We start from the raw sequence: 22,526 nt of genomic DNA, 5'->3' as shown, positions 1-22,526 counted from the left end.
TTCACCACACAATAGACAACTCACTGTTTGCAATGGCAACTCACTGTTTATATGGATCCGTCCAGGACAGAGCCAGCCAGTCCCCGTGCATGTCATGATAATACTCCACCATGTCTTCAGTGGATTTATCAGAGGAGAGAAACACGATCTCGAACTGTGCAGGAGGCTCGGTCTCCTCCACCAGCTCCGTGTAGAAATCACACAACAGCGGAGTGAAGTCTCGGCAGGGTGGACACCATCCAGCGGAGAAATACAGGCCAACCACTTTATTCCTGAGAGCTTCCTCTGGATCCACCAGATCTCCCTCTTTATTCACGAGTGTTCTTCCTGAAAACACCTCGACCATCGCTGAGGATCTCAGCTGCGCGTCCAGGTAACCTGAGAGAAGTGCCTAAATTACAGTTAAAGTATTGCTATGTGTCGTAAAAAGTGTCTTAAGTAGGTTTAACATACGGGAAAGCAGCTCTGCTCAATGTTTACTGCGATCCCGCGCGAGTCCTTTGACAGCTTTGGATACAGGGACGCGTATTTACAAACCGCTTCCTACTATGGTGAGGTTGACTCATGAATATTAATAACGCAACGGGACGTTCGCCCGCTGATTCGCTGACAGCTGCGTTAGTAAGTAGACGCTGGTCAGGTGGCTTGGCTCATGAATATAAATTAGGTGGTTCCCAAGTAACGTCAACGCTATGTGATTAATATTAATGAGATAAGGGTTCGCCGGATCAAGGAGTGACGCCCTACTTAAAGGAGAACTCCGGCGCAAAATGAACCTTTGGTCTAATAAAACATTGATACCTAGTCAACCGTTCTCTGAGATTTGTTTTCATGATAATCGAATGTAAAGAGTTTTATCTCTAAAAACTGTTTAGCGTATAACGCTAGTAATGGGGGCATCTATTAAGTAAAAATAAATCGCTAGTTTATACCACTAACAAGACTCAAAATAGCCCCACACTAACACAGTAACATAATGAGGGTCCCTACATGCAAAACGAAGCATTGAGAACTTTGTAAGTGTACAGACCGTTTAATAAGAAGATATTTTATGAAGACAGTCCACTTCGTGTATACAGACAGGAGCCATCTTTGGAAAACAGTCTCGACTAGTCAAACCACGAACGCCATTCATACAGTTCAGAAGTTCACCGAACTTCATGCAGTTCAGCTCACTTAGCACGTCGTTCGTGGTTTAGTTATACGCTAAACAGTTTTTAGAGATAAAACTCTTTACATTCGATCATCATGAAAACAAATCTCAGAGAACGGTTGACTTGGTACCAATGTTTTATTAGACCAAAGGTTCATTTTGCGCCGGAGTTCTCCTTTAATTATGATGGACATTTGATTAAACCAATCAAGATTATGTGCACAGTTGTCAGCCGTACGTAGTAAGAAATCCTCAAAAAAAGGTCCCTTGGATGGATAGATAGATAGATAGAATGAGATAGATTGATATGATAGATAGAAAGACAGAAAGATAGAAAGACAGACAGACGAGATGACAGAGATATAGACAGAACCAGATGGATAGATATGGACAGACAGATAATTCATTGTAAAGTCGGATCAAGGAGGGACGACCTTATGATGGACAAAAAAATTAAAAAATTTTGTTTTAAATTTTCATTTCTAATTACTGAACAAATTTGACACTGACAGTCAACAGAAACTGAGGTGAACGTGTTGTTGAGCAGATGCCCGAATTATCAACGATAATCTCAGGTAAAAGGTCTCTCCACTCATTAAAATCAGAGTTTGTATTCTCTAGTCTAATATACAATATTTTATGGGTAATTCAGAGGATTTACATTCGCAGACAGATCTTGAGGCTCAAAACCTATTCGTCTTTAACCACTAGGGGTGTAACAATATATCGCAATACAAAAATGCAACAATACGTATCGTAGATAGTGACAATATGTATCGTGGACAGTTCCCCCAAAATAAAAATTACTGTGTGAGAAAAAAATTCAATTTTTTCAGAGTTTTAGTGTCAGTATTACATTAAACTACTATACATAATGTTGAATATAATGTATAATAATGCAATGGGGAAATATTTGTGGGTCAGCATAATGCCAAATATCTTGTTACCAGTAAAAAGTGGCCTACATTATTTTAAATATATCTAGTCAGTGACAGAGTGCAAGCATATTCGTCTAAAATAATTCTGTATTTTCAGCTTCAGAATCATGAATATTTTTATTCTGGTGTCTCTATTGTCCTTGGGTTTCAGCACCAAGTCCAAACCTATTCATTTAAACCCACAATGTAATATCAAAGTTAGCATTTTAATCAACAGTACATTTTTTGTTAACCTTTTATCATATGTCTTGGAGTTTCGCAATAATATCGTATCGTGAGTTCAGTATCGTGATATGTATCGAATCGTGACATGAGGGTACCCCTATTAACCACTAATATATTCTAGATTTTGAATTAAAAAAAATGTTCTGGCCAATGTTCAGACATATAGAAGCAGTTATTTGGATAAAGATTCAGACGCACGCATTCACATGAACTTTTTTAATCTTATAAGGATAGACTTACATAATAATTATAAAAATTACTTAATTCATTAAGTAACAGGTTTTAAAATGTGTTTATACTTAAATGAAAATAAAATGAACTATCTACAAGTTAAAAAAAAAGAGGAAAAAAAAAAAACAGATTCAGTCCAATAGAAGCCATTTACCTATATGTGAAAGAACATGAAATTTGAACTATACATGTATCTGCAACAATCATCAAATTGCACTGCATTTTTGTCCATTCTTTTCTTTTTTTTATACAAAGTAATTAAAGAGCAACAGCATCTTAAAGGGACCATACGTTCGATTCTCTCCACGTAGTTTAAAGTGTGCATTTCCTCTAATTCTATATCTACAAGGTTGAATTAGATATGTGATATGCACACATTAGCTCGCTCTACATATAGATTCGTTTTTGATTTCGTCCCGATCGCATAAGGCCTGTTTCTTTGTTAAATATGGCACTCTTTATAGAAACAAATAAATTTGTCCTGTAGCAGAATGGTGGTACTGTGTCAAAAGGATATGATCCCTCAAATGCTGTTTAACACCGGTACCTTGCCTTCGATTGGCACGCCACACACAACACCAGTGCATTTGTTCTTATAGAGCATAGCAGAAAATAAAATACTTATTGTTTTTACTTAGAAATGGATTCAGAACCAGAACCGAAACGTCACAATTAGCAACACAATAAACAGAACCTTTCATTTAGGGAACGAATAGCCGAAATAAAAAGACAGGTACATGCATCACACTAACATACGAGAACAACTCTACTCATATCATGCAAAAAGAACGGTCTAGTTTTCATCGGTTTTTTTTTTCTCCGTTGTAAATTTCCCACGTCGACCTGACATCAAAACACAGTACATTACTACAGTAGGTACATGTAAAAGGCCAATCCCATGAGTATGTCTTTTCTGAGGGTCTCCGTTTGCATATTGACACGTCCGTTGTCCATTTGGAATAAGACAACTCTAGCGAGTAGCGCGAGCTGCAGTGAGGACCCGTACGCCTCGAAATAGTGACCTAGCTCTCGTTTGAGAAGGAAAAGTAGAACAGTCCCAGGACAAAACTTTACCCCTGCGTTAAGGTCACTACATTTGTTGAGCGCCGCAGCTTTTTTGCCCAGCCGAGCGTGTCGCCTGCATTAAGGTTTCAAGGTCAAAACATGGAGAATCAAAACTATCTTTATGCACTTCTTTGCTGGGTGAATCTTATGAAAAGCATCAAGAAATGTCTAGGTCGCATTTCACCCGAAAATCATTTGATATATATACACACACATATTTATATAAATGTTTTTTGACATTTGCATTACAATTTTCATGACATTTATATATATATATATATATATATATATAAAAATGAGTGCTGTCAAATCGATTAATCGCAGCTAACCTAAAGGTTTTTGTTTACATAATGTGTATATATATAAAATTATATTTATATATATATACACACACATTATGTAACCATAAACTTATGTTAGATGCGATTAATCAATTTGACAGCACATTTACATACATGTATATAATTTTTTAGCAATTGTATTTACATCTTCATGACAATTAACACATTTAAACTCAACCTCAAAATAATGATTTAAAGTATTCATACTTCATGGAAAGATTTAGATTTATGCTGATAAAGAAGGTTTATTACAGTATTAATGCATTACAGTAAAGGTTTTCTCACATTAGAGAATGAGAATTTCAATGCGTTTAAATGTCATGAAAATAAAAGCAAATTTTTTTTGCACATTACAATGTCTATTCATTTGTTTTCGGAGTGAAATATGACCTGTGCTTTTCTTGGTGTCACCCTTCTAGTGTTGCACATCAAATGCAGAACAGCGGATCTCTGCAACCCGTCCGCTCGAGGACGAGAGAAAAGCTTGATGTATCTGGAGCGGCCGAGTGTGAAGTGTTAAAACAGGAACGCTGTAACTGAAAGAAGAAACGCAGCAGCACAAAATGCTGAAATAATGCAGAACACATGTAGCTGAGAGGGCTTCTTCAAACATAGTAACATTCCTCGGAGGGGGCCTTCGAGTCAATTACAAGTCTAATGGGAACACACAAACCTCCAGACAAAACACACATGTAAAAAAACAAACAAAAAAAAGAATAAAAAAACGATACTGGAACCAGACAGTCAATATCGAGGCACAAACGTTTTAGGCTCGCAGAGAGATTAAAGAATTAAAAGAAAAATAACGCAAAAGTCACAGGGTGCATGGTTTGCAAAAAATTTCCTGAATACTTTCTTCATTATTGCAACAGCATTTTTCTAACTGGTATGGGATTAAATACTTTGTGCGATTAGTTTTTGTAACATCACTAAATACTTTGGGGCATTGGGTAACCGTACGATTATTAGCGCTGAAAAGACAAAATCGTGTGCTGAAACACAAACCCATTTATCTACACCGTAACAATGATAGTACCCAAGAGAAAATGTCCACACTATGCAATCTGATAGATGATAAGTGGGCTTTTTTTTTCTTCTTTTTTTTTTTTTTACGTTTAATGAAGCCCAAAAGTGAAATAAACGTTCATATTAACGTTTCATTACGTCCCCCCCAAAGAAGTGGTAATTCACTGAAAACAAAACAAGTCTCTGATTTCCTCTAAATTTAGTGCTTGAGATAATAAAAGCTGCATTAGAATTTACTCGAGGTGATGATAAATGTTTATATGTTTACGTATATATATATATATAAAATAAAAAGTAGGAAACAAAATACATAAAAACAAGTCGTGGGGATTCATTTCACACAAATGACAGCAGAGCTCGTGTGCGCAATTCTGGCGAGGGTGAGTGCATGAGCTAGAAGACGACGGAGGGTTAAAACTGCGAAGATATCAAGGACAGCGGGATATCTTGTTTACAGACAAAACGGGAACATTTTCCCAGGGCACTTTCTACCGCCGACCTCCGGCCCTCCAACTCCTGGCACTTTTATGCACACTTTTTCTGCTCCACATCCTTCATGGGCCCCTGTGTTTCTCACGTCTGAAATGATAAACACCTCGTGCATTTTTTGTTGTGACTTTTCTCCCGGGATAGCTTGGATTTCGGAGCTGTAACAGTCCAACAGATGTACGCTTTAACGTCCGACGCAGCCCAGAACGATGTTACTCTAACGGCCAGACCTCCGGGCTTTTCCCGGTGAACATGACGTCGCGTCTTCGTAATCACGAAGGAATGGGAAATGCTCGAGACGAACCTCTGAAATATGAAGCTACGTGTATGTCGGGGGATGTGATGTCCGTTCATCCTACAACAATAAGAGACACTTGACTAGTGGTAATCCACCATTCCATTTCCAGAAGATGTTACAAGAAATGTTTTGAAAGAACTTTTGGCAAAAACGTTTGTGTGAATCACATGGTTACGTGAAACTCCACCCCCTCTCCTCGTCCCGCGGGGCGTTTCGCTGCCTACGATGTTTTCACCAGGTCATAGACGTAAATGTGAAAGTCGTCATCAAACTTGATGAAGTAGACGGAGGGCTTGGCTTCCACCTGATGAATAACCATGCCAGTTCGTTTAGAGCCGTCCTCTTTGGCATATTCCACCTGCTTCCCCACGAGGCTGTCCACGACCTCTCCGGGCTCACGCTCCGCAGGGGGCGAGTCGTCTGCAACGCATGGGAAAAATCATAAATATAGATATAAATGACTCTTTAAAATGATAAAAACGGCTCAAATATGGTGCACCAATTAACTATTCAGCACACAAATCACTGAATATTATGAATAAACCGCAATTAGAATACATTTGTTTTCAATTGTAAGATTTTTTTTTAATCTATTGAAACGGCAAATACACACACACACACACACACACACACACACACACACACACACACACACACACACACACACACACACACACACACACACACACACACACAGGGCCTGACATTAACACCCGCCAACCACAGGTGTATTTCAGCAGTGGCGTGTAGCGCAGTCACTCCTACTAGCCACTTTGGCAGGTTGAATTTTATATATATTATTAACATTTTTAAATTGTAGTCTTTCAAAAAGGCATCTGAAACAATAAACTAAGTATAATGTAGTGTTGTCAAAAATGTAAATTGATACATATCAATACTGAAATGCCTGAACCGCTTTTAATACTCATTTTCCGCAGAATCAATACACTATACCAGCTGCTCTTTCTCTCTCTCTGACAGCGAGTGACACGCAAACCCGTCTCTCTTCACTCACTCATTTCTTGTTGTTGTTGAAAATGATTGGAGTTACAGGGCCTGAATTTCAGCGAAGGATTGCGCACAATTTAACAGCATTACACCCAAAGTGTGCTTACATAAAGCCGCCTCTCAGTACTAAATTCCGTAGTATTTTTCGTAGCATATTGAGCTTAAAGCAGCACTATGTAGGAATTCCGTTTTTGTCAAACAGCGACCCCTAGAGTCGCTGTGGAGTACTTGTACTGTCGTGAATAGCACTCACGCAGAGATGGCTCGCACTCACGGCCGGATCCCCTCCCCCTGTACACCGGTACCTGTTCAGTAGGATGGACGCTGTAACGAGTGGAAATAAGGTATGGCCCCTTTAAGAGCTGCGCGCGCCCAACACCACATATATATGGCGCCGGGTTATTTCTGTTTGATGCTCATTTTATCAGAATTTTATCAGATCTGTTTTTTGCCGTAAAGCAATTGGTTACCTCGCGAGACCTGATATCACACGATACTTCCTAACACTGAGGCCGGCGAGCAAGTTGCTCAAAGTTGCAAGTAGGGATGGCCCGATACCATTTTTTTTCAAACCGATACGAGTACGAGTATTTACTAGGGCTGTAGTCAACCAAAGAAATCCTTAGTCGACCAAAGTCCTGTCCTGCGCAAGGATTAGTCGACTAAAAAAATAAAAAAAAATAAAAAAAAGACGCGATGTTTTGATTGAACATTTAACAATTGTCATAGAACATGTATAAAACAACAACGAAAAAACATCAAAAATACATAAAACTATGATAATAATACAATTCTTTGAAAATTAAGTGATTTTTTTTAACTGCAAAGTGAGGAGCACTGTCCTAGGTCTATAGTAACAGTCACAATCGCGCACCTGACCACACCACACGCTACACAAAATATAACTGCTATCTGCCACAATGAAAAATCCTAACAAAAGCTCTCGTTTACAGGCTGTATAATATATTCTTCTTTACTTGTCTTTCAAAGCTATGGGTTAACTTTTGTCCAGCCGATCTGGGAGTTTTAAAACAAACACAAAAAAAACCCCAAAGAGCCTAAAAAACAATCCTAATAATAATAGGCTGTATTGTAGGACCGCATATAGGTTTATTTTCGTTTTGTTACATTATTTAGGCTATTTTCAAATGCGTCAAGTGTACAAATAAAAACAAAAACATATCAAGAAAACACAATCTATTGAGTCAGCATGATAAAGCCGTTAAAGGGACTGCTCACGTCTTTTGCGCACTCAAGTTCGATTTCAAATGTAGGCGCGCGGTGCGCGCTCATGATGGAAGCAACGCGGTCGCGGTGCGACGCGCTCTTTTTTTTCCAAGTGCGTCCACGCCGCATCGAGATAAAAACATAGTGTATAAAAACATAAAAACCGAAACAAGTAGCGTTCTAACTGAATGAATACAGCTAAACTACCTATATCCCTTACTGAGCGCGAAGCAGCAGCGCAGCCACAGGTGCGAACCGAGTGTTCTATGTGTGTGCGCTAAACTGTGGCGCTGTTACAAAATAGCCTAAATTAAAGCATTTAAAGTTGGGGATAAACCATAGGCTAATTATATTTAGAATACAGTAATATATAACTGCTTATAAAGGAATAAATATCAAGGAGTAAATCATTGAAAATTTCTTTCTATTGGTAAAAAAAAAAGAAAAAAAAATGCAACTGGTCGACCAAAAAGAATGTCAGTCGACCAAGACGGCATCGACCGATTAGTCGACTAAACGACTAAAGTTGACAGCCCTAGTATTTACATTTGTGTACTTGCCGATACCGAGTACCGATACCGATATTTCTACCGCAAAAGTAATAGGCTCCCAGAAGAGAAGACGACTATTTTAGAACACAGCTAGAAGACTGTTTTTATTTTCTTCTCTGCTTGTTTTAACAAGTCTAAAAATAAATAAAAATTAGTAAAATAATAAATGTATTAACACACAAACCACTGTTAATTTAACATAAAAGCAAGCAGGCTACTGCGTGCATGGTCTGGCATGACTGAATGCGCGCAAAGTGCGCTCCCTTAATAAATCCTAAAAGCTGACAGTTCCTCGCGATCTCACACAACTCTGTTATTATCAATGAAGCTGACTGCACAATCAATCTTTCATAATATCCACACTTTGTTTGTTATAATTAGAGGATTTGCCAGCATACAGAATTCAGCACTGAACAAAAAAGTCCGTTTTGAGCGGTGAGGGGAGTCCATCTTAAATGCTTCTGATTGGCCATTGCGTTCCAGAAATCAACACATATGTCTGTGATTGGCTACATCGCTCAACGCTGTAGCCATGTTATGAATAGAAACTCTGTCCTGTAAATCGTTTCTATTTTGTTGTAGTTGTTCTTGTTGCTTTTCTGCAAGAGATGAATAAAAATCTTTTAGTTTTCATGTTTTATTCATAGATATTTCTAGTTTGCGGGAGTCCCGCGAATCGTTTTATTCTCCCGTAACCCGCACACACAGAGTGAGTGCATTACCGCCCGCGCGCGCTCGGCCATCAGATCTATGATGCGTCTTCAGATGTTTAATTAGATTGCTGGTGTTAAACGATGTACTTTCTTTCCCTCCTCTCGACACCTTAGCTGAACATAACTCACAGTCTGCCTTGCTGTTGTCATCATCCCTTATCTTGAAATGAGCCCTAACCGTCGACATTATACTTTCCTATGCCTCAGTTCACCTCGACAAAGCACTCGCGGCGGCCAGTTTCGTTTTGCAAAATGTACGTGGTATCGGTGCGTGGTATCGACGAATTTTTATGAGTACGAGTACGAGTATATTAGGACAGTATCGGCCCGATCCCCGATGCCAGTATCGGTATCGGGCCATCCCTAGTTGCAAGGGTGGTTTTGCGGCTCACAGGCACCAGGGGGGTGCGAGACGACCACCATTCAACACGAAATCAGTAATATAAACATTACAATGACTCCAAAGTTGTTCGGTTAAGGTAAAAAAGTTACTTAGTTCACCTTTAAACAGTCAAACACACACAAAATAATGTCAAAATGCCAGTCTTGGCAAGTATTCACATAAACACAGTCAGTTATGTTTTAACTGAATGTAAACAGTTGAGAAATAAAACGCATGTGTAACAGTATAATGGATCGGTGCGTCAGGTCTTAAAGGGACAGCAGCTGCCAAATTATGAGATAATATTAAAAATATCTATATGGCAGGTTTTTCCTATGGTATCAATGCCAGAATTGTGGCCAGTGAAAATGCTAAGTAGCTTTGAATAACCACTTGCCACAGTGGCTGAAAAAAAAAAAAAAAAATTGTATGTATGTACACTACCGTTCAAAAGTTTGGGGTCAAAAGTTATATTTTATTTTTTGGAGGAAATTCAATCAATAGGACAGTAAAGACATTTATAATGTTACAAAAGATTCTATTTCAAACAAATGCTGTTCTTTTGAACTTCCTATTCATCAAAGAATCCTAAAAAAAAAAACTGTACAACTGACAGACTGACAGACCAACAACTGTTTCAACATTGATAATAATAATAAATGTTTCTTGAGCATCAAATCCTCATATTATACTGATTTGTGAAGGATCATTTGACACTGAAGACACTGACACTGGTGATGCTGAAAATTCAGCTTTGATCACAGGAATAAATTACACTTTACTATATATTCACACAGAAAACAGCTGATTTACACTGGAATAATATTTAATACTATAACTGATTTTTGTTGTATTTTTAATCAAATAAGCGCAGCCATGGTTAGCAGAAGAGAATTCTTTTAAAAGTATTTAAAATCGTACCGACCCCAAACTTTTGAACGGTAGTGTATATCCAAGCATTTTATCAGACATGAACAACTCTTAAAATATCTATATTGCCATCATCCACTGAAAAACCCATATTGGCCCATCACGGCTATTAACAGTTCATTTAGAGATTTCAAATAGTCAAATTTAAAGACCAGTTAACATTTAAAGACACTCAATTTCGATCATAACCAGCACTGAAAAAACACTTACTAGAGTCTGGCATGATCCTCAGATCTCCGTCTTTATAGTCATCGAGCAGCTGATACATGTAGAGCACAGGGTCTTTCTCATACGTGATGTAAAACCACGTGTTCATGATGGGCGCCCGGGCCAGAACCATTCCCCTCCACTCGTTCTTAGTGCCGTCCTCCGTCTCGAACATGTGCTCCACAGCTTTGCCGATCATGGTGTCGGCCAGGTGGGCGTCGCTGATGCGTGTCGAGGCTGAAAGATGTGCGAGAAAGCAAGACACACGATGAGTGGCAGGATCGGAAACATCATCCACGGCAGTAAATCTGGGAACAATAATTCACTCAAAAAGCAAGGCTCGAGTTTATAACCGTGCTTGAAATAAGCCAATCCACATTCAAAAGTCATCCGATATCAGAGATACTGAAGACATATTGAGTTTTAGTGCTCGTGTTGGAGAGAATCCAGCATACATTGTGTATTGATCATAGCTGAATTAAACACCAGAACATATTTCAATAAGAGTTTGTTTGATGGTGAACCAGCATTAAATATTAGGTGATGGATATTTTGTGATTGAGAAGAATATTTATTAGGATCAATATGAGTGCAACATTTTAAAAATATTAATATAATAAATTCACATTCACACATTAAGCCCTAACACACAAGCAAGAAGTATTCAAATTATGAGTACAGCATTTTAAAATATATATGATATAATAATTAAATAAAATGTATTTTCTGCTCATCACTGGCCAACTGCTTAATTAGTCATTAATAATTCACTTATATTCATTATTTATGAATATAGGATTATTATTTAACATTCATTCACTACCTTAGTTAACATGAACTAAGAATGAACAATACTACTTCAGCATTTATCAATCTTAGTTAATATTAATTTCAACATTTGCAAGAATAGTAGAGTTAGAGAATAGTTAAGAATGTGAATGTGCAAACCTTGAAATGTAATGTAAGTCGCTTTGGATAAAAGCGTCTGCCAAATGCGTAAATGTAAATGTAACATTTACTAATACGTTATTAAAATCAAAAGTCGTTAATGTTAACATTAGTTAATGCTCTGTGAACTAACACGGATTAATTTTTATTAACTAACATTAACAAAGATTAATAAATACTGTAACAAATGTTTTGCTCATTGTTAGTTAATACATTAACTAATGAAGCTTATTGTAAAGTGTTACCGTCTGCTGTCAATAAAGTGAAATCAAACAGACGTACCTTGTCTGTCTGGCAGAACCTCGAGTCCTTGCACCCTCTCGTCTTTATGCAGCTCCAGGCCGTAGACGCAGTCAAAGCCGTCATATTTAATCAGGTAGAGCGAGGGGTTGACGGGCACCTGGTCTAACACGGTCCCTTTCCACTGCGACGCCGCGCCGCTGCCCTCCTTCCAGATGTGCTGGATACGACAGCCCACGATGTTACGCCTGGGCTGAGCCACTGCTTTGGTGGGCCCTACACTGGTCTTGTGTTTCCTGTGAATCATCAGATGTCAGCATTAAAGGGGTGGTTCAGGATTTTGGACATCGGGCCTCATTTACAAGTTAGCCCTAGTGTTATTTATCAGTGGAGACAGTTTTCAAAAATTTCCATCCAGTCGTTCCAGTTGCATAGTTCGCCGGTGCTAGGCTAGCGCGAGTCAACGGTAACTGCTATCCTGCCATTAAAAACAGTTTTACCCACTCCACAGTTCACCTAAAGCAAATACATTATAACGCCAGACTATCGATGTAAATGTCTGTTGAGAGAATAATGTTAGAAATCAAACTACCCTTTCATTGCATTGCAATAGTTATACTTTGTTCTCTGTATTTATTAGCACAGTCTACAGCAGCGGCGGAGTGATATGTAGTTACCTAGGCAACCGAGAGAGGTAGAGAGAGAGAGAGAGAGAGAGAGAGGTAGTGAGAGGTAGTGAGAGGTAGAGAGAGAGAGAGGTAGTGAGAGGTAGAGAGAGGTAGTGAGAGGTAGAGAGAGGTAGTGAGAGGTAGAGAGAGGTAGTGAGAGAGAGAGAGAGAGGTAGTGAGAGGTAGAGAGAGGTAGTGAGAGGTAGAGAGAGGTAGTGAGAGGTAGAGAGAGGTAGAGAGAGGTAGTGAGAGGTAGAGAGAGGTAGTGAGAGAGAGAGAGAGAGGTAGTGAGAGGTAGAGAGAGGTAGTGAGGGGTAGTGAGAGGTAGAGAGAGGTAGTGAGATGTAGAGAGAGGTAGTGAGAGAGTGAGATGTAGAGAGAGGTAGTGAGAGAGAGAGAGGTAGTGAGAGGTAGTGAGAGAGAGAGAGAGAGAGAGAGGTAGTGAGAGAGAGAGAGAGAGAGAGAGAGAGAGAGAGAGAGAGAGAGAAAGAAGAGAGAGAGAGAGAGAGAGAGAGAGAGAGAGAGAGAGAGAGAGAGAGAGAGAGAGAGAGAGAGAGAGAGAGAGAGAGAGAGAGAGAGAGAGGTAGTACAGGTAGTCCCGACTGTACTGCGCTTCGGTTCTGTGTTTACTTTTCGGCGCAGTGCTACTAACCGGAGCAGAGTAAAATACCGCCGCTGCTGAGAAACTAGTTCCTGTAAATGTATTGCGATCATTGAGATGCAAGAGTAGTTTGATTTTTAATATTATTCTCTTAACAGACATTTACATCGATAGTCTGGCGTTATAATTTATTTGCTTTTGGTGAACTGTGGAGTGGGTAAAACTGTTTTTAATAGAAGGCTAGCAGTTACCGTTGACTCGTGCTAGCCTGGCGAACTATGCGACTGGATGAAAATTTTTGAAAACTGATAAATAACACTATGGCTAACTTGGAAATGAGGCCCGATGTCCAAAATCCTGAACCACCCCTTTAACATCCGTTTAATGACACATTTGAAATTTTTAAATGTTGAATTCTGAACTAGTTTAAAGGTGAAGCGAGTCATTTCAACAACAACATCAACACACAGAAAGACGACAACAAAAACACCGCATCCGTATGGTATTGGGTGGGATAGTCAAACAGATTCCATCTCAAACACGGAGAAAGTATTTTAACATCTAAAATCCATAAATCCAACTAAAATAAATAATTACGCTTTAATCTTTAGTAAATAATTTTACGCTTCACCTAATATTTAACTCTGATAATGATGATCATTAAATTCATAATTGTTCATTTGTTATGATTAATATGCACTAAACATAAAAAAAAAATATATATATATATATATATATATTGTAATATAATAATTAAATTCAAATTCAGCCCTAAAACACAAGAATATAAAAAAAATACGCTTAACTGAATATTTAACTCTGGTAATGATGATTATTAAATTAACAAATGTTTTATTTAATATGACCAATGAGCTAAAAAAATGTAAAAAGAAAATATGAATATAAATATAATTAAAATTCATACTCATATTTATCCTTGAAACATAAGTAAATAAAAAACACACACTTTACCTAATATTTACCTCTGATAATGATAAATATTAAATGAATAAATGTTATATTTACTATGATCAATGAGCTTATTTAAAACAATTATTAATAATATAAAAATATATAATAAATTCACAGATTAAGCACTAAAAATAAATCTGAAAATGTTAACTATTAAATTCATTAATGTTATATTTATAATGATCATTCACATATTCAGCCTTAAAACACAAGAAAATAAAAAATATTCTTAACCTTATATTTAACTCTGATAATAATTAAATTCATAAATGTTATATTTATTATGATCAGTATTTGTGTAGTATTTTTAAATAATTAATATAATAAAATAATATAATATCATTAATATCCAGACATTAAAGGATTAGTTCACCTCAAAATGAAAATTTCCTGATAATTTACTCACCCCAATGCCATCCAAGATGTTCATGTCTTTCTTTCTTCAGTGGAAAAGAAATTAAGTTTTTTGAGGAAAACATTTCAGGATTTTTCTAGGGTCTTATCTAGCGAAACGATCAAAAATGTATTCTTTTTAACCACAATTGTTCATCTTGTGCTGGTCTGCGATTACTTCAGCCTACGTCCAGCGTGACCTCTCCAACTTGATTAGGTAATGCCTGGCGCGTCCCAGACCAGCACAAGACGAACAATTGTGTTTAAAAAGCATATAGATAGAAAAAGAAAATGACCGATCGTTTTGCTAGATAAGACCCTATTCTTATCAGCTGGGATCGTGCACAGCCATTTGAAACTGCATTGATTTGGACTTCAATAATTTGGTTACCACTGAAGTGCATTGTGTGGAGAAAAATCCTGAAATGTTTTCCACAAAAAACTTAATTTCTTTTCCACTGAAGAAAGAAAGACATGAACATCTTGGATGGCATTGGGGTGAGTAAATAATCAGGAAATTTTCATTTTGAGGTGAACTAATCCTTTAAGCCCTACAACACAAACAAATAAAACAATTATCTTTCACCCAATATTTAACTCTGATTATAATCATTAATTTGATCAATACGAGTGTAGAATTGTAAAAATACTGATAAGATAATGTAATTTAATATATGCCCTAAAACACAAGCAAATAACACTTACTTATGAGAATTCTTTTTCTTCATCATATTTGCAGAGACACCAGGATGCCCTTCGATCACAGAGACAGCAAATACAGTTCATATTAAAAACAGATTTCAGACGATGATCGTCAAGAGGGTCATCCAAAATCAAGCATCCAATCAAAGCCGTTCTAACCTGCATCAGCTCTGGATCTCTGGGCCGCGTTCTTCCCGAATGGGGTCTTCATTCATCGGTGTGTGGGGGAGCAGCCCGGCTGCCACACTAGGGTGAAAATATACTCTTACTCTTTCGGATGAATGAAAGAGTATCAGGGGAAAGGGAGAGGGGGGATAAACCTAAAGGGGGCAGTCAAAAAAAACAAAAGCCGCTGGCATGTAATATGGTTCCCCCCGATGCCCCGATGGGTCGTGCCAGGCCACTCAGGGCCCGCGCAGATGGGTACTGATCCAGACCTCCTTTGGAAGGGCTTCAGCAACCTAAAAAAGAAGAACATCAGCTTAAACATTTGGAAATCACTCAGGGAATGTAAACGGTCACATTTTAACTTCCCAGTAGCCGATGAATCGAAGCGAAGAACCTCCACGTTAATGAGCCACAAGAGTCAAATTGCATGTGATTTTTCTTTGTGAAGAATGTTGGTAGCCAAACAGTTTTGGTTCCCATTGACTTCCATTATATGGCCAAAAAATACAATGCAAGTCAATGGGAACGGAACAGTTTAGTTACCAACATTCTTCACAATATCTACTTTTGTGTTTCACAGAAGAAAGTCAGTCAGTCATAAAAGTTTGGAACGACATGAAGGCGAGTTAATTATGAAAAGGTTTTCTTTTTTGGATGGACTAAGTGAAATATTTTTCAGACTAAGGGTGTATTCACAGGGGTTGCACGACTACTGATTGATTTCTTATCAAAACAATACTCGACTACTCGTGGTTCATGCTACTGTAAATGAAAAGACATGAAATAGGCTAGTTCTTATCAATAAATGTTTATTAACATGCAACAATTGCATAAGTAAACTCCAAACATTATAATTATGACATTACATATTTTAATTTTCAATTTCAAATGTAGGTGTGCGGCAAGCGAGCTCATAATGGAAGCGACACGCCTATGTACGGTGGCCGAGAGAGCTCAACGCGCTGAAACTGAAGAAAACACATGCAAATAGAAAAACACACACACATTAGGAAAACATCTTCGTCAGTTTCACAACACGCGTGTGCTCTGTAAATAGCACAGACTAGGGCTGCACGATTTGGGCCAAAATGATAATCACGATTATTTTGATCAAAATTGAGATCACGATTAATTATCACGATTATTTGTTGATTTTAACCAAAACAAATTTTGTCACATAGGCTAATTATAACTGCTTTCACGTCCATATTGTGCTACATTCCTGCTAATGTACAACTATGTGCATCAAAATAAAATAGGTCCTCTTATTCACTAGAATTCAGTGCATCTCCTTAAAGAATAAAGAAAAATAAAGAAAACAATAAAGAAAATGTAGCAAAACTTCAACAGGGCACTATTTTACATTGTGTAAATATATTTTAGGAAGCAAAATGTAAACTTGCATTGTACCTGCATAATGGATGTGAATAAAACGTGCAAAATATACAATCAATAAAAACAAATATTCCATAACAGAATGTAACCAAATGAGAACATTTCAAGGCAGAACTACTATGGAAGTTCGATTAATGGATGAAATTCAGAGTTATTGTTATTTGACGCTTAAGAAATGTAAAATGTTGTGGTACAGTGTCAGTGATTAGTTGTGAAGTCTTACTGCATAACTTGAATCTATTTAATCCTCCATATGAAAGTTTATGTGCTCGAATTATTTCTATTTATTAAACAATAGTTCAAAACAAGACGTTTGTAGTAGGGTATGATTATTGGAGTCCATTAATCGAACTTCCACATGCCTCTATAGTAATAATTATATATTAATATGTGGTATGTACCAATTTACTACTGCTCACACGACGGTCTCTCACGCGCACTGACGGTCGACGGTCTCTCTTGCGCGCAGACACACTCTCGCGCACTTTCGTGCGCGCACCTGGACACTCGCTCGCGCGCAGACACTCGTCTATCTCGTGCACTCTCTCAGATAGTGGTTTACAGAGCGCTGGATTGGCTTTGCAAAAAAAAAAAAAAAAAAAAAAAAAAAAAACAACTTTGATACGGAGCGAGCGTTCTGTGAACGGAATGAGGCATTTTAAATATCGCTCGATCGCGCGAATTTGATCGTGGGAAGCCAAAATCGTGATCGTGATTAAAATTCGATTAATCGTTTAGCCCTAGCACAGACCACAACGGAAATGTGTGCGGACCAAACAACCGTACCGAGACCCAGCTGAGGAGATGGTCTCGGTCCGGCTCCAAATGAACTCTGTGGCAGTGTGAAAGCAAACCACAAAAAAAAAATCAACATTGTATTTGGTCCAGACCAAAGCAAGTGAACTAGCGAACTAGACTTTCCTGGTGTGAATACACCCTAACACTCAAATCCTAAAACATAAGAAAAAGCATGGTAAACGGGGTCAAATGTGATTATGTTGACATTAAGGAAAAACAATAAAGGCAAAAACCTTGTTTTTTCATGCACTGGTCAAGTTTGAGATTGAGCCCTTTGGCTTTTCACATCCCAAATACACATACGTGTTTATTACATTACCCTTTATCTATTTGCATCTGTAGATTTAAATTACAATACATCTTTAAAGCCGTGAGTCAGAAATCTCCACTTCAGCAGCACTTAAAAATGAAGCGGGCGCACTGTCATAATTACGTACTCAAAATGTAGCCAAGCCATTCAATGGATTAGGTAGGCTAGCTGTTTATTTCTAAACACTTACCCAATGGTCGGAATGGGATCGTGAGGTGCCTAAAGATTCCCACCCCTAAACATAATGAAACAAGAATTTTGAACCTGGCTTTATCCAACGTTCAGATTTCTGTTCTAGAAATGTATGCAAATAACTGCATATTTTAAATTAGATTCTAGTTTTTAATGCAATCAATCAATCAACTGGGTAAACATGATGATATCTATAACTTAAACGTTTTACCCTATTCATCTGATGTGTCTTGCTTTAAATGTCGACCGCACGTAAAAGTTTGTGCTTTGTAAATTAGCATTCATTAAACGACGACGCACTCATTTAGCTGACATCCTGACACTCAAAATACCAAAGACAGCAGATCAGCCATGCCATGAGACCTGTATTATTCAGGAAGCCAAGCAGACGCTGTTATACAACACAACAGGAGTACGCTACAAGCACAGGGAGCTCGGGGCTTCCTTACACGACGTCGCTCTACCAGACCGTCCAAATAAATCAAAACCAGACCGCATGTTTAATACGACAGTCCATTGCACACGAACATGACCTAGTGCAATCCAACTGCAACATGCTTTAATGCATGCAAATACTCTTTTCCAACACAGCTGGACTCAAATAATAATAATACTGCTTCCATTTTCAATTTTACAGTCTGTATCTTCAATGAAAATAACGAGCACTATAGTAACATTTACTTCAAGGTCAGTCCTCCTTTTCACAGCATGCTGCCATGTTACTTTTAGATAAAGGTGGTGAGATGATGCCAAAGTTTGTCACTTGAACTGAGCAATGCCTTTCCTCAAGATATTTACAATATCCTTCTTGTTTCCCTCATATAAACTCTTTTTAGAGTTAGAAAATGTTTTTTTTTAAAGCAAAATTTACTTCCAAATGTATCCACACAAGTATTTATAGTAGGGCTGTCAAACGATTAATCGCATCCAAAATAAAAGTTTGTGTTTACATAATATATGTGTGTGTACAGTGTATAATTATTTTGTATATAAATGCACACATGTATATATTTAAAACAAATATGTCATTTATATATAAAATGTTTATATTTAATATACATTATATATAGGCTACATTCAGTCTATACATGCAAATATTTCTTAAATACACATGCATGTGTGGGTATTTATGTATTAAAAATAATTATAAACAGTACACACATATATTATGTAAACACAAACTTTTATTTTGGATGCGATTAATCGCGATTAATCGTTTGGTAGCCCTAATTTATAGTAATTCTCATTATTTTCAAAGGTGGTTAATGGTTATCATTAGATTCTTACTCTAACACAGTATGTTTGCTGTACTACATTGATTTACTGCATTGCAACACTTTTTATCTAAATCAGCATCAATTAAAGGCAACACATCTAATACCATCATGATGCATCATTTATACTCTATATATTCTAGTCACATTACAGTAATGATTATCTTCTAGGTGGAAAATTAGTTGTATTTATATGGCTAAAGTATACATTTATGATAATGAATTTCCAGCATGTCAAAATCTTGGCTATAACTGAACTCAGTCTTGCTGTGTTGAACACCTGCACGTGGATGATGGAGCAATTCTGTATGCATTTCCCAGCGTACCAGAATCTAATATATTTTAGCTGTAGAGGCAAAAGTACTGAGCTGTATCAAATGTTGGCCAGTGGCTGCCATAATGGCGGCTTCAGACAATGCTGAATGCAATTGAAGAGAGGGAATTTACAGCTCAATGACGCAGAAAAATTATGTTATTGAACAGTATTCATAACATGGGATTGACCGAGTGAAACCAGGGAAAGGATAGAAAAAGAAATGGATAGTTTTAGAAAAGTATGGTACAATGTCCAGCTGGACAAGAACTTTGGTTGTTTACAAAAGGCAAAAAATATAATGTAAGCATGCATGTATACTAGTGTTGCAGAGTCAAGAAGACCACCACATTAACCGAGACCGAATCAAGACCAAGATCAGCACTCCTCAAAATCATCTAAAAGATACATATCTGAGAAATGTCTTATATTTAATCAATAAATACAACTAAAATAATAAGACACCACCATATAGAGCTGTTATCAATCAAATCACTAAAAATAAAATTAATATATTTGTGGTGTCGAGGTGACACAGAAGTTGCATCTGAATTGGTACGATTACACCTGCATAAATAATGTTGAGATTAATGTTTTAAAAATAACATTTTGAATACCAAAATAAGATGGAACAACAAAATGTTAGGCCTACTTTTAAATATGAAACAAAACACTTAATGATATCATTTATTCAACCGATTTGTTCAAAGCAGCCGATTCACTGAATAACGAAACACCAGTCGAAAACGCACAACAGTTCTGCTATGGATTCGTTGGGAACCATTTTCGTTGCTGAAATATCAAAAACTTGTCTAAATTGTTTATAAAATGTCACTTACTATTAACTTCTTGTTTATTGAACGTTTGTATAAAATCAATATTACGTTTGCAATTGTGCTCATATCTGTGAAACCCGTTCTCTTGCTCTTATGATATTGCTTAGTAATATCCTATATTATAACATAAAAAACAAGATCTCATACAAGTACTTTTTGGCAATCATATCTTGGGGGGCATTTGTATGAATTTGACTGAGTAAATCCTGAACCCGGCACAACAGTAACAAAATAAATCACATCAGAAATAAGTTATTGATTGCATTTTAAGCAGTAAGTTTTACATCAAATCACATTAATGATGTTAACAAATAAATCAGACAATGCACCAGCAATTAAGTGATATCCTCACAGTTGTGGTCTTGAGATAAAATCCTGAGTAGACCGAGAGAAGACCAAGTACAAATGCAGTCGAGACGGAGACAACACTGTAGTCTCGAGTACTACAACACTAATATATACATGCACAGAAATGTTGCTTTTTATAAATAACCTATGTTCTTGTCCAGCTATCCAGCTGTTGTACATAACCATACTTTCACACACATACAAAATAAATATGATTATGTTTAGCTTTTTTTTTTTTTGGAGGTGGTTGATCCACAATAATATTGCAAATCAGAACCCAAATTAAGGGCTTAAATCAAACCGACCCATTCTCCAGCACGTAAACCCACCGCAGTGCCTGTTTCTCTGCTGTAATCTCTTCTTTACAAGCCTAATTGATCAATTAATCCTCCAGAGGTGCCCTACAAAACTCTTCAGGAGACTGTCATGAAATACAAATGAACCGCCGCCCCCTTCCAAAAAAAAACCCCTAGAATGATTCATGTCATTGTTCCTCATGGAAATTCAGCAGACTTTCTCAATGCAACCTGATCATTGAGCATCAGATGAGACTAATGAATGCAAGACCTTACATTTCAAACTGGCCAGAACCTTCAACAATGCAGTGAGATCACTTGGCCAGATTGGGTTTCAGTGCTGCCATTAACAAGCAAGATGACAAGCAGCACTGCAAGTTGTCTAGTTATAGTGAAAATGGAAAAATACACACACATGAATAATATTGCATCTGGGCTTGCAAGTGTATGGAAGCATCCTTTTTTAAGAAAAAGCATTACAGATAATAGCTAACTGGCAGTCTGAAGATATCATCACATAACAAAAACACAGTATCCAGCCATTAAACAACCAACACAAGTCCAACATTAACAATAAACGCGCGTTTTATTAATAAAAAATCGCAATTTGTCATTAAAAATATTCGAATCTGGCTAACTGACTCAATTTCGCTAACTATCCTCGTTAAACACTAAAAATTCTTCACAAACGCAGCCAGATGTATTATTCTAAATGCTACGACGGCATCCAAGAGGGATATAAAGCCAGAAAACAGCCAGGAATTATAAAAACCGTGTTATTTGTGTGACTAAACGCAGTGCAATAGCTCATAGCTCGACTCAGCTCAACGGCTCCAGCCGCCATTTTGGCTCAAGCTCTTATTTACAATCCCGCAGCAGAAACAAAGGAAGCACAAGAAACGCATTTTCAACAGAACCGTCTGAATCAAGCGTCCCCACAGCTCGCCCCCAAAACCCCTTTACTGCCTCCACTGCAGATTTGAGCTCAATCTTGTCGCATTTCGCCTTTTATTCAAGTGCAATGCATAAATGTGTCATTTATGGCATGGGTGCTCGCTTACCCCGGGTTTATTATAGAAATTCACGCATATTGCGGCATAAAGAATATTTCCACTCCAGCTCTGCCTTACTGTGTGTTCAATGAGAAGCGTTTGATGAGCGCAGGCGGCCCCGAATGCGGCCGAGCTCTTTCCCTCCCCTCCCCCGCTGCCACATAGTGCTCCGCCGCCGAACACCGTTGGCGCTGCGCGGGAAACCTTCCTGCCAAATAGTGCGCTGCCGACCGTTT

General features: G+C 37.6%; 2 protein-coding genes across 3 annotated transcripts; both read right to left on the bottom strand.

The window, feature by feature from the left end:
* Positions 1 to 40: 40 nt before the first annotated feature.
* LOC130094973 (nucleoredoxin-like protein 2) lies at positions 41 to 487 on the bottom strand. The gene has a single exon (XM_056261590.1). It carries the CDS (start codon positions 344 to 346, stop codon positions 41 to 43), a length of 306 nt encoding a protein of 101 aa, XP_056117565.1. The 5' UTR covers positions 347 to 487.
* A 4,735-nt stretch (positions 488 to 5,222) lies between these two features.
* Positions 5,223 to 22,460, bottom strand: LOC130094961 (spindlin-Z). Of its 2 annotated transcripts, none has more exons than XM_056261579.1 (6): positions 22,300 to 22,460; positions 15,468 to 15,769; positions 15,312 to 15,360; positions 12,015 to 12,268; positions 10,788 to 11,021; positions 5,223 to 6,186 (listed from the first exon to the last, which is right to left on the bottom strand). In XM_056261579.1, exons 2-6 carry the CDS (start codon positions 15,517 to 15,519, stop codon positions 5,987 to 5,989), a joined length of 789 nt encoding a protein of 262 aa, XP_056117554.1. In that variant the 5' UTR covers positions 15,520 to 15,769; positions 22,300 to 22,460; the 3' UTR covers positions 5,223 to 5,986. The 2 variants fall into 2 exon arrangements, with proteins under 2 accessions (XP_056117554.1, XP_056117555.1); XM_056261580.1 differs by having other exon boundaries at positions 22,369 to 22,456.
* Between the last annotated feature and the right edge of the window lie 66 nt (positions 22,461 to 22,526).

The sequence above is a fragment of the Rhinichthys klamathensis genome, unplaced genomic scaffold, assembly GCF_029890125.1.
Source record: "Rhinichthys klamathensis goyatoka isolate OS25496 unplaced genomic scaffold, OSU_Roscu_1.1 h1tg000183l_1, whole genome shotgun sequence".
Lineage (NCBI taxonomy): Eukaryota > Metazoa > Chordata > Actinopteri > Cypriniformes > Leuciscidae > Rhinichthys > Rhinichthys klamathensis.
The sequence above is the reverse complement of the archived record's forward strand: the minus strand, read 5'-3'. Positions and strand labels throughout refer to the sequence as shown.